This window comes from Ascaphus truei, chromosome 9 (genome assembly GCF_040206685.1).
Source record: "Ascaphus truei isolate aAscTru1 chromosome 9, aAscTru1.hap1, whole genome shotgun sequence".
NCBI classification, from domain to species: domain Eukaryota; kingdom Metazoa; phylum Chordata; class Amphibia; order Anura; family Ascaphidae; genus Ascaphus; species Ascaphus truei.
Genome location: NC_134491.1, coordinates 56,468,535 through 56,480,838, shown reverse-complemented (window position 1 = coordinate 56,480,838; position 12,304 = coordinate 56,468,535). Strand labels below are relative to the sequence as shown.

Below are 12,304 nucleotides of genomic sequence, written 5' to 3'. Positions count from 1 at the left end.
CCTAAACATTTTATTAGTTTAAAAAAAAGAAAACTCAGAGTAAGAAGAACTGTACTGTACATTTAACAGAAACGGAGGCGGAAACGTAGAAGTTGGGTTCACTAAGGTGCGATTCCCAGGGCCGCCAACAAATATTTGGGCCCAGGACAAATGTAAGGAGCAGAGTAAGTAATAATTTCCCTCCCTAACTTCTAATCTGAGGCATTTCCCCACATATGTAAGGAGCTGGGTCCCCAGAACCCACCTCCCTCCAGCTGTCCACTGTTTTTTCTAGGGGGGGTGGGCCTGCTCCTTACATTTGTTTTTGGAAATGCCTCAGGTTAGCAGTTAAGGAAGGAAAGGTTTAATTGTCCCGACCCCACAGACTCAGGTCACATAGCGCAGACAAGTCTGTGTTCTTTCACAGCTGCCAGGCAGCACAGATGCATGGCATCAAGGAGGCCAGCAGGCAGTAATGTGTGCGTTTGGTTGGAGAGTCGGGGGCCGGCTGAGTTGGGATAGAGGCCTGGAGAGTTAGGTGTGGGCCCAGAAAGTCAGTTGGGGGCCTGTGGAGTCAGTGTGGTTATCAGGGACCTCCTGAGTTAGGGTGGGAGCCTAGGAAGTAAGTCGGTTGGGGGCCCAGGAATTAGTAGGGACATCACGAAGCTCCTGAGTTAGGGCAAGATCCTGGGAAGTGAGTCGTTGGGGGCCCAGAAAGTCAGTTGTGGGCCCAGGAGTCAGTGGGGCCACCAGGGACCTCCTGAGTTAGGGTGGAAGCCTAGGAAGTCAGTCGGTTGGGGGCCTGCTGAAGTTGAGCAAAGTTTGGGGGTCAATTGTGGGCCCAAGAAGTCAGTTGGGGGCCTGGGGAGTCAGTGGGGCCCTCAGGGTTCTCCTGAGTTAGGGCTGGAGAATGGGGAGTCAGTCGGGGGCAGCCTGTTGAGTTCGGGTGGGGCCTGGCGAGTCAATTGGGTGCTGCCCTGGGGAGTCAGTCTTGGGCCTTGGGTCAGAATAAGAAGGGAGAGGGGAAGAGGGCCCACCTGTTTGTCTCATGGGTCAGACAGAGGAAAGAGGGCCCACCTTTCTCCTGTGGGTCCGGCAGCGGAAGGACCCCGGCCACTCAGATTATCCCAGAAGTCGCAACCTCCTTTCAATCAAGTCCAACTTCTGGGTTCGGCTGGCAGGACCCCCCTCATCCACCGGGCCCAGGAATGTTGTGCAGGTGCTCCCCTCCTAATGGCGGCCATGGTTATACGCGCTAACTTCCCTCGACTTGAATTGCCGTTAACATGAGATAACCCGTATCGGAATCGCACCTTAGTGAATCACCCCCTTTATTTTCTCTTTGCAACTCTAGCAGCAAAGGGGATAGAGATATATGTCATTTTCATTTGATGGGATTAGTTAACAACTAAGTGTAAATGCATAGTAAGAAAAGAGGGGGGGGAGAAAGGAGAGATATTTATATATACAGTGGCTAAGTTAAAGAGCTAAAATGTGTGAGAGAATGTTCCACCCGCTCTCGAAAACAACCCAGATTATATTTAGCACTCACACCTACAGGATATCCACTGGGTAACATAGCTGAGGGAGGAAATGTCCACTTTATTTGTTTCAGTCTGTCTTAATTGTCTTTGTTCGAAAAATTATAGATTCTAGTGTTTATATTTTAAAATGTTTATGTTTTTTCCTGCTTTGCAGTCATTCCTAAGGCTAAGGCCCCGGTGTCGGCGCTACACGCGCGGCTGGCGGCGCATGCAGCTCTGTTCCCCGGTCTGTGCAGAGCTGCAGGGGGAAAGATCGGGGGGGGGGGCGTACTGGGGGGGGGGGGGGGGCGCGGCCATGATGTCACCCGGCAGGCTCGCCCTCATTGGCTGAACCGCCGGGGGCGTGGCCATTGCTCCGTTGCTAGTTCTGAAGACAGTTTTACTGTCTTCGGAAAAATCTGACCGTGTGACGGCCAAGGTAGGGAGCAGGCCCGGCCCCATTGAGGGGCGATTCTTGTCCCAGTAGCGCCTAACATAGCGCGCGCTGCAGCAGGCAGCGGGGACCTAGCCGTATGTTACAAATGATGCTTCCTGCAGACATGGGGAGATATATATTATCATGACAATAAATGCTAGTTTAATTGAGTGCAGGAAGTTCCTTGTGTCCATTTGTGCCTGTGACAAACTTATGAAACATATTTGTGTGAATTGCCTATGTGATTGAAATCCAGTGCATGTTATTTATATTTAAAATATATATATAAATGTACTGTATATATTTTTTAATAAATACATAAATAAGTTTCATTTTCTTACATCTAACAATGTGATTTTACTTAGATTGTAAGCTCATCGGGGCAGAGATTCCTTTTCATATTGCCTGTTTTTTTATGTTTGTTTTTTCAACTCAAGTTGTATTGGGATTTTCAAACAGAAATATACATAAATAAGACGTTTCAATATGGATATTGTGGGGGGAGAGGGAGAGGGGAGGGAGGGTACAATAAATAAAGGGGGGAGGGGGGTACAGCAAACCAGGAGTACATAGTTATGTGATACTTTACTCGTTGTTAATACAGATTGAGTCATCGGTTGGAGGGGATCATTAGCCTTGCCCCAGAGACCATTTCAATATTTCCCATGACCTTGAACTGAAGGACAGTCCGAGTCGATACCGGGGAACCTCCTGGCAGCACACTACTCGGTACCGGGAGTTGATAGTGATGGGTTACAGACACAGGGAAGCCGTGTCCACCTGTGAGCATGGGAAATCCAGGGTAGCCAGACTTTTTGGAAATTATAGCATGTGTCAATTCAGGAAACTAGTTAATTTTTCCATCATACATATAACCAATACCTTATTCCTAATAACCTGAATTGACGGCAGCTTGTTTTGTTTCCACAGATTCGCTATGGAGCATCTCGCTGCTGTAACAATACAGGTTAATAATCTGTTTTCGGCCCCCGTGTGACCTTGGGGTGGCCTGTGTAACAGCAATAGCCACAGATCCAGGGGTATGTCTGAATTCAGGATCTGTTGGAGCCAGGTTCTCACCTGCCTCCAACGCTTGTGCACCCGTGGGCATGACCAACACTTGTGGAGGAGGGAGAGCACTTCCCCACATCCCTTAGGGCACAGAGGGGTGTAGCCTGGCACATACGTTGAGATAGAGGAAGTAGAGAAACGTTTATAATAATAAATACATTTCATAATAACAATTTCAAATATTTTCTCCCAATGGGGCTCAAAGCGCGTCACAATTACAGTATAGCGCGCGGTACGCAGCACATAGGAATGTTACAGACACAGTCCCCGCCCCGTGGAGCTTACAATCTATGTTTTTGGTGCATGAGGCACAGGGAGATAGTGACTTGCCCAAGGTCACAAGGAGCCGACACCGGGAATGAAACCAGGTTCCTCTAATCCTAATAGCAAACATTCAACAAAAATTTTGAGCATTAATAACAAAAAGATTGAAAAGAGAATACAGGCAGTCCTCGGTTATCCGACGGAATCCATTCTGGAAGTAGCGTTGGGTAGTGACACCGCTGTAAAGTGATTCCCATGTTAATCAGTGGCTGTCGGATAACGCATTCCGGCGTCGAAAAATGGCCCTTAGGGTTGCGTTGGATATGCCATTCGTTGTAATGTGAAACATTGGATAGCGAGGACTACCTGTATAGGACCCATTCAGTGCAAGGTGGACAGGCAAATGATTGGGGTTAAGGAGAGGTCGGAAGGCAGAGATATTACATACATTATTTGCCTCTGTATAGAGTTAGACCAAGGAGGAACCAAGCGAAAGATATTACAACAGAAGGAAACCACTACCTCAACATTCACTAACATTTGGTTAACACAGGAAGAAGTCTGCTTGACAGTCAGGTAAATAAAGCACTTGGCCCTGACTGCAGGCACACAAGGGTTCTTAAGAGGGCAAGTTCAATCATAGTCAGATTGTTATATTTGATATTCAAGGACATGTCCACCAGCTCAATACCACAAGATTGGGGTAAAGAAGATGTGGTGCCTATATTTAAAAATGGAATTAGAGACCTGTAAGCCTGACATTAATAATGGGGAAGCTAATTGAAGGTTTATTAAGTTCCCCATTTATTAAAAACAATGTTCGTCAATAGATCATCAAAAATTAGATGTTATTTGTCAAACTGGGCACAGATGTTTGACATGTACTGCTGAATATTGTATCGATGGAATGTTCATCTTGACATAAACATTCAGTGTCACTTATTATTGCACTGGGCAGTATATATATTCTATATTGACTGAAATTGAAATGAAATAGGACTATTTTGTATGTATATGGGCTATTCCACTGGCACATTTTGTGGGCAATTGGCGGCCCTTGGAAGTATCACCTGCGTACACACATAAAATGCAACACACACCTTGCTGGTGGTCTGAGGTCACCGTGCCCTGGCTCTCCCCAGCTCCTCCTATGAGCCTCTCTCCAACACCGGGCTTCTCTCCAGCTGCCTGCCTGTCTGCCTCTCTCCAGCTGTGCCTGCCTGAGTGCCTCTCGGTCCCACCGGAAACTGGATCTGGCCAGAAGTCCAAGCCAGCTTCCGGCGCACACCAGTGAGAGAGAGCCAGGAGGCCCACAGGAGCTGATGAGAGCCAGGGCCAGGCTGGAAACCGGACACAGAATTTGGGCATGGCAAGACCCAACTTCCAGTGCCGGCCTGGTCCCCCACAGACACTGGCCCCAGCTCTCCCTCCATGTCGACGGCCCTGCCTGCGGCCCTCAACCTCTGCCCAACCTAGCAGCCTGCTCTGTGCTTTCCCAGTGCAGCTGCCTAATGACAATGATAAATACTGTTGCGCTCCTCCCATGCTAATCATTTGTTCTCAACGTGAAAAGAGGAGTGGGACAGTATGCACCAGAGTGCCGGCATTATGCAGCTGACAGGAGGGGGCAAGAGAAGCGTCTGCCCACAACTGCAATGTCCCTTCTGCCTGCACATTAGGGCAATGGTTTCAACCTTTTTTTAGTTAAGGAACCCTATGTGAGATTTTGCTGAACCCTGACCCTCTCTAATAGCGCAGCTGAGATCAGATGCATTGTAAGGAACCCCAACCCTCTCTAATAGCACATCTGAGATCAGATGCATTGTAAGGAACCCCAACCCTCTCTAATAGCGCGTCTGAGATCAGATGCATTGTAAGGAACCCCAACACTCTCTAATAGCGCGTCTGAGATCAGATGCATTGTAAGGAACCCCAACTCTCTCTAATAGCGCTCTGAGATCAGATGCATTGTAAGGAACCCCAGCCCTCTCTAATAGCGCGTCTGAGATCAGATGCATTGTACATTCTTCTGTATTTGGTCCAATTTTCAAATGACCTGAAAATTGCAGGGAACCCTTTAGTGGTGCCCGGGGAACCCACGGGTTCATAGGAACCCTGGTTGAAAAACACTGCACTAGGGTGTCAGCCTGCTATTTTGATACTAATGTTTGGTAATGTATTCACCTTTATATTGTATCTTCAGCATTGTTGTTCATATTGTTGTAATGTCATTTTCTTTTACACGTTATAACAACTTTGTGGGATAATTTGAGTTAGTATGACTGTGACCCTATAACAATGTGTATCACATCCAAAATTCCTTTTGAACATCCTTCTTGGTGTCTTGATATATATATTTTTTAACTTTTTATTGCTCACATTCTTTGATCGATCATCTAGATTTAATGAGCGCTAGCGTGATCTCACCTGCTGACGAAATGGAAGAGTTGATCCCAACACAAGACTTGAACTTTACGCAGTATATCCCCGAGGTCTTCAGCCGCCTGGGTTATTTCTGTTACCTTCTAAAATTGAAAGAGCAACATAAAATAAACTTTGCAAGTGGGGGAAGGTTCTTGCATTAAACGTACAGAGAAATTGCGATTATGATTAAAAGGAAGGTAAACAATGTGGCAATTTTTACTTTTTCTATTTTCTCTATGTTTTACGTAAAATTGCAGCAATGTAACTATTACACGGCAGATAACGGATCCTTTTTACTGTGGTTTACAAATCTTTTTTTGTTTTGTTTTTTACCAAAGTAAAGATTGATAGAAAACCATCCATAGAAATACACTGTGTAACTAGCCAGCTGTGGCCAACTCCAGTCCTCAAGGGCCACCAAAGGTCAGGTTTTCAGGATATCCCTGCTTCAGTATAGGTGGCTCCACTGATTGGGCCACCTGTGCAGAAGCAGGGATTTCCTGGATGACTGGAGTTGCCCTCTCTGGTGCAGGTGGTATCACACCTTTTATTGGGCCGACAAGTAGTTGGTATGCTACAAGATTTGAAACCTCTCCGAGTCCCTCATCAGTTAAGAGAAAAAGAAAGTGTTTTTAACCAGGTAGTGTTAGGACCTGCAAATATGGTCGTGCCCTGGCGTGGCTTGCAGGCTTATAACGCTATGGCCAAAGGGTTTAACTAAATAACCCTTATTCATGAGAATATCAGCATTGAAGTATTGTACTAATATATTTTTTGTCCTATTGATTGGATGTAGCATTGGGCATTTCTGTCTTTTGCTGTATACATTTGACCATGCACATTAGCACTCATATTGACACTATATATATATATATATATATATATATATATATATATATATATATATATATATATATATATATATATATGTGGTGGGTTTTGGGGTTTCTTGAGCTTGCTGGAATTGTGTGTTTATATCCCTGCACAGGTCATTCTGACTGAGCCACAGATTGAGACACCCATATGCTGAAGCAGGGATATCCTGAATATCTGACCTGCTGGTGGCCCTTGAGGACTGGAGTTGGCCACCCCTGAACTAGCTAGTCTGTTACCTGAAGGATCTCATGAAAGTAGCATGTCTGTTCGGCCTCCGGATACGCGAGCCATACAATCTCCTGCTGAAGGGTCTCTCTCAGTGCTTTCCCAAGTGTTTTCTGAATATAAATAAAGAGGGGAAACATTATTTTGTATTACATTTTGTTAAATAGATTCCACTGGATTTTTAAAGCAACTTAGATTGGAACATCACCACTTTGGGATATCACCCGACCCTATGCAGGTCTGTGGCAAGACAGTAACACTCCTCCAAATAATACTGGACTCACAATGCTGTCATTCCCTCTGAAAGGGTGCGAAGAGCATTTCTTGTTCAATACATCTAACCTGAAACAATTATTTTTGCAGGTACATCATAGCACCAAATATGCGAAAAAGGAGGGGGCAAGAGCTGACAACTCCCCAAGTACCCTACTCACTGCACTCAGTATACATCCACCTTAGTGGTGCGGTGTAAATACCCAAATACACAAATTGTAGGTGACCATATGGCATCAATCACGAGTAGCCCTTTTGTCAGTAGTTCTAATAGCTGATATATCACACAATTAAGTGTTTAATATCTACTCACGGGACATCACTTTTATTGCACGATTGGCGTTTTTATTCCTTTTATTTTTATGTGAGAGTCTTGCGTCGTCCACATTATAATTTAATAAAGATTTATTATTTTCTAGCCACAAATCATGAATATCTGGCACTCCTGTAGTGATATAATGACCTGGTGCTTATGTCATAAAAAATAATAAAGCGTACATTACTAGCAAGGGTAAGGAGACAACAGCACTCAGAAGGTATAAGCAGCTATAAACTGTATTAAAGAAACTTGCACATATATCCAAATGTATATATGTGCAAGTTTCTTTAATACAGTTTATAGCTGCTTATACCTTCTGAGTGCTGTTGTCTCCTTACCTTTGCTGGTAATGTATGCCTTATTTTCTAGCCAAATATGGCTTTTAGTAGCATCTGTCCTTCCACAGTGAGGGGAGCAGTTGCTAATCGTGATTGATGCCATATGGTCACCTAAAATTTGTGTATTTGGGTATTTACACCACACCACTAAAGTGCAGTAAGTAGGGTACTTGGGGAGTTGTCGGCTTTTGACCCCTCCTTTTTTTACATATTTGATATATGGTATTCCTACATGCAACAGCTTTACACAATTTATTTGTACTATAATCAAGGTGAGCGTTTTTTTCCACTTGATGTGCATACATCATAGCACCATTATTTTTTGCAATCAGTAAGATCAATTCAACTGCAAATAAATTAGAGAGCAGTGTCACAACCGCAGTCAGAATACTGTGATTATTGTAGTGTTGCAAGCTCTGTTTTGCCAGTGCAGAAGAAACTCAAGCGCAATGATTTGCTCATGTAAGGGATTGCAAGGTATATGTCCAATCCATGTGAATAATATTACTAGTTGACTACAACATGCAAGTCTAATAACTTAATTTGAATAAGTCAATATTTAAAACTCATCCAGTGAATGAAATAAAATGATGTTAATTGCAGAATTAAAAAGCACAAATATCTCTATGATATCCATTCAACTTTTAACCGGCAAATCATTAGACAGGCCATTCTTGAGCACCAAGCTAACAGAAAGAGCTACCATTATTAAGCTGAAAAATCATATCAAGTTCATTGTCCGGTCTTCTCATGAACTGTGGGGGAAAAAATGATAAATATGTTAACTTACTTCTCCAGAGCATATTATCTTCTCCCCACTGTCCTTAATCCATGTGCTATAAATCAAAGGATCCAAAGTCTCCAATTCCTGCTGGTACATGAAAACATGCTCCGCCAGCTGCCTGCAAGCAATGATAAGAATTGTAATGGCGGATGTACATTATTTCCCTACTGGTTTTAATGATAAAACACATCAATAAGCTCTGATACGGGTTATCGCACCGTGATCCCACGTTACCTGCCAGGCAAGTCAATTGCCGTCAACGCGGGATGGCTGTGCGATAACCCGTATTGAAGGTTAGAGAAGTCCAGCGGTAGGCTGGGATTCACCAAGATGCGATGTGAGGTGTCACACCCCGATTCGCTGTTAACTGGCATTCAAATCAATGATGAATCATGGTGGATCTGTTCTATGCAGGGGCGGATTGGCCTATTGGGCGTTCGGGGTTTCCGAACCGGTGCTACGAGCCGGTGCTGCTGGTAATAGGGCAACTGTCCCAGCAGTGGCAGCCGGCGGCGTCCCAGCTCCCCGTGCAGCAGCAGCGGGCATCACTGCCATCCTCTCCCTCCTCCTGTCGGCGCAAGAGCTTACCTTCTCCGAAGCGGCATCTCCTCATGCAGTGTTGCATATTCATGGTGACCCAACATCAAATATGCCACGTAATCACATGGCGACGTGTTGCCATGGCGTCACATGGCGGTGGGTCGCCATGACAACGTGACATGATGCTGCGACGTCATGACGCAGCGTCATAGAAGGAGGAGGGCCGGTACGAGAGAAAACGGCCGGGTCAACATTTGTCTGCAATCCGCGCCTGGGGCTACGTCCCAAACGCCACAAACAACTGCTCTTCTGCAAAGATGACTTTAATCTACAGCCTGTTTAATACGCTGATAAGTAGCCAAGAATACTGCACTTCAGAGAGACTTCTGAAAATCCAAATAGTTTACATGATGAAACCACTGTTTAAAAATCTAGGTCTGTTTATATTCCTGTTAATGAAGCATCATTACTCACTTTAGTCTTATGGAAAATGTTGGTCACACTGCAGCTTTGGCAGAGAGAGAGAGCATAGAGAGAGCAAATATAACCGTGCAGCTGTGATCAGGGAAACTCACGCGCCTGGGGGATCAGGTGGGGAATTCCAAATCACATGAAAACATTTCGGTTTTTGGGCTGGGTGTATCACACCAAAAAGCTAAGATCACCTCTGTTTGCTTTTTGGTTTGTCGTATATTCATTTTAGATAACCAGGATTTGTCCCAGTCTATGACCAACTTGGTCATTATTATAAGACAGGGGTGGCCAACTCCTCTACCAAAATGACCTCCTTTTTTTTAACTTATATTTTTATTAAGGTTTTCAGGTATAAAGGGTAAGGAACGGGGTACAAAAAAAGAAAAAGGGAGGGGGGGGTAAACAACCATTTTGTATCAGAATTCTTACAAACATCAACTATCACATTCCATAACATACAATATGTTCTAAACAACACGTCCCAATCATCCCTCCCAGACACCCTCTCCTACCAAAAATCATTCTCTTATCCAGCATCCCAGGGACCCCAGACCCTATCAAACTTCCTAGTGGTTTGATTCAGGAATGAGGTAAGTTTCTCCATTAATTGAACATCATTGACCCTCCTAATAACCTCTCTTCGGTAGGGCGGGAGTGTCTTTTTCCATGCTGCTGCTACCGCACAGCTAGCCGCCGTTAGAAAATGCCAGATCAATTTAAGTGTATAGTGATTCACCTCTTCCATGGGTTTAACCAGAATAATTAGGGTTGGGCCTAACGGAATCTTCATTTCCGTCACATCTTCTATTAGTTTCAAAACTGTCCTCCAGTACGTCTGCATTACTGGGCAATACCACCAGATATGTGCAAGGTACCCTATGTGTCCGCATCCTCTCCAACATCTATCCGAGGCCTCCGGGAACATTTGCTTTAACCTTTTGGGAGTATAATATCAACATAATAAAATGTTATATACAGGCATACCCCGCATTAACGTACGCAATGGGACCGGAGCATGTATGTAAAGCGAAAATGTACTTAAAGTGAAGCACTACCTTTTCCCACTTATCGATGCATGTACTGTACTGCAATCGTTATATACGTGCATAACTGATGTAAATAACGCATGTGTAAAAGGCTCTATAGTCTCCCCACTTGCGCACAGCTTCGGTACAGGTAGGGAGCCGGTATTGCTGTTCAGGACGTGATGACAGGCGCATGCGCGAGCTGCTGTTTGCCTATTGAGCGATATGTACTTACTCGCGAGTGTACTTAAAGTGAGTGTCCTTAAAGCGGGGTATGCCTGTATATTCTCTTTTGTTACTGAACAAATAGAGGTTTTAACCGCATTCTCCCATATATCTTCCCAGTCCTCTTTTGTTATTTCAGTCTGGAAATCCCGTGCACACTGGTCCATATATTTATGGGCCGGGATACCCCTTGGAGGGGTTAAACTTTTGGTACAGAGATGAGATCAGACCATTTTTATACTTTTTTGTTTCGCATAAATCTTCGAATCGTGTGTATCTAGGGAATTCCTCCTCATAAAAAACCCTGACGCACAGAATGCCGAACCTACATATACTTAAACATCTCAGTTAGGGGGAGACCATACTTTCTCATTAATTCCTCAAATGACATTAGCTTATTTTTTTTCTAACAAATCTCCCGCCTCTAGAAAAATTGACCTCCTTTAAGCCAATCATTAATATTGCAATGCTCTTGAATAAAAACGTGTTCCCCGCATCTTGGTGATATTGCAAGTCACCCGTTCACCGCCACAGGTATCTACGACATTGAATGCACCAGGAAAGACATCAGTGATTGGGTGACTGCACATTAGGTTATGCAAAACTATGTCAATAATGAACGACAATTTGTTACTGTACACAAATGAGAGCCCTCGTTATACAATATAATGAAATCTATTAAAAAAATTATTCAAAGTTATTACAACCTATAACGATATCATTTCTATGGGTTATTTCCTTTCCTGTTAATAGTGTTGCCAGGTGGCTTCTCCAAAAATACTGGACACAATGGTTAAAGGTGCGACACGCTCCACACACACCTCTCACCTCTCCATGCTGTTTCCTCCTCTCCTTGGCTCCATCCCCAGGCTCTTAACACCTTCTCCTGATTGGCTGCTGCTGGGTAATGCAGCCAATCAGGATGGAGGAAGCTGCCCAGCTCCCTAGTAACAGGCCTGCTCTGGTAAATCCCGCGGTCCCCCCAAGCCGGTCAGGTCACTATGTCCACAGAGAGGTAACACCAGACACATACATGTCCAGTATTACATCTAATGTTTTACTGGACAGAGTGTCCAAATATAGGACTGCCCGGTTCAATACTGGACACCTGGCAACCCTACCTGTTAATGCTGTAAATCTCAGCAGATATCTACTTGTATGTGGTAGTGCTTGAGGCATTTTAAACAGGGCTTTTAAAAAATAAAATCAGACTGTTTAGTGATTTAATATCCTGTGGTTTTCAGAGAGGCAGAATGGCACTTTTAATATGTCAGTTTGGTACAATGCTTCAGTGTGATGTGGACCAATAAACCCAAGTAATTATCTGGAACCAAGATAAACCCCACAAGTCAGCATGTTCTTGGATCTTCGTGTGATCCATCTGACCCACAATTCTGTGGGCACGGATTACTGGATCATAAGAACTCTACAGATGTGAAGGATCGCTGGGAAGGTACCGATAAGAGGAAGTGGAGGGTAAGAACTTCCCAGAGGGCCAAAGAAATATTCGGAGGGCATGTGTACTAGT

General features: G+C 44.3%; 1 protein-coding gene across 1 annotated transcript in view; it reads right to left on the bottom strand.

Moving 5' to 3' along the window:
• The window catches only part of LOC142503078 (exocyst complex component 3-like), a 33,457-nt gene that overhangs the window by 12,660 nt on the left and 8,493 nt on the right, over positions 1 to 12,304 (bottom strand). Inside the window, exons 3-5 of the mRNA XM_075615007.1 lie at positions 8,519 to 8,630; positions 6,810 to 6,911; positions 5,701 to 5,798 (exon numbers count right to left, since the gene is read on the bottom strand). Coding sequence (XP_075471122.1) covers positions 5,701 to 5,798; positions 6,810 to 6,911; positions 8,519 to 8,630 — 312 coding nt within the window. The remainder of the gene's footprint in view (positions 1 to 5,700; positions 5,799 to 6,809; positions 6,912 to 8,518; positions 8,631 to 12,304) is intronic.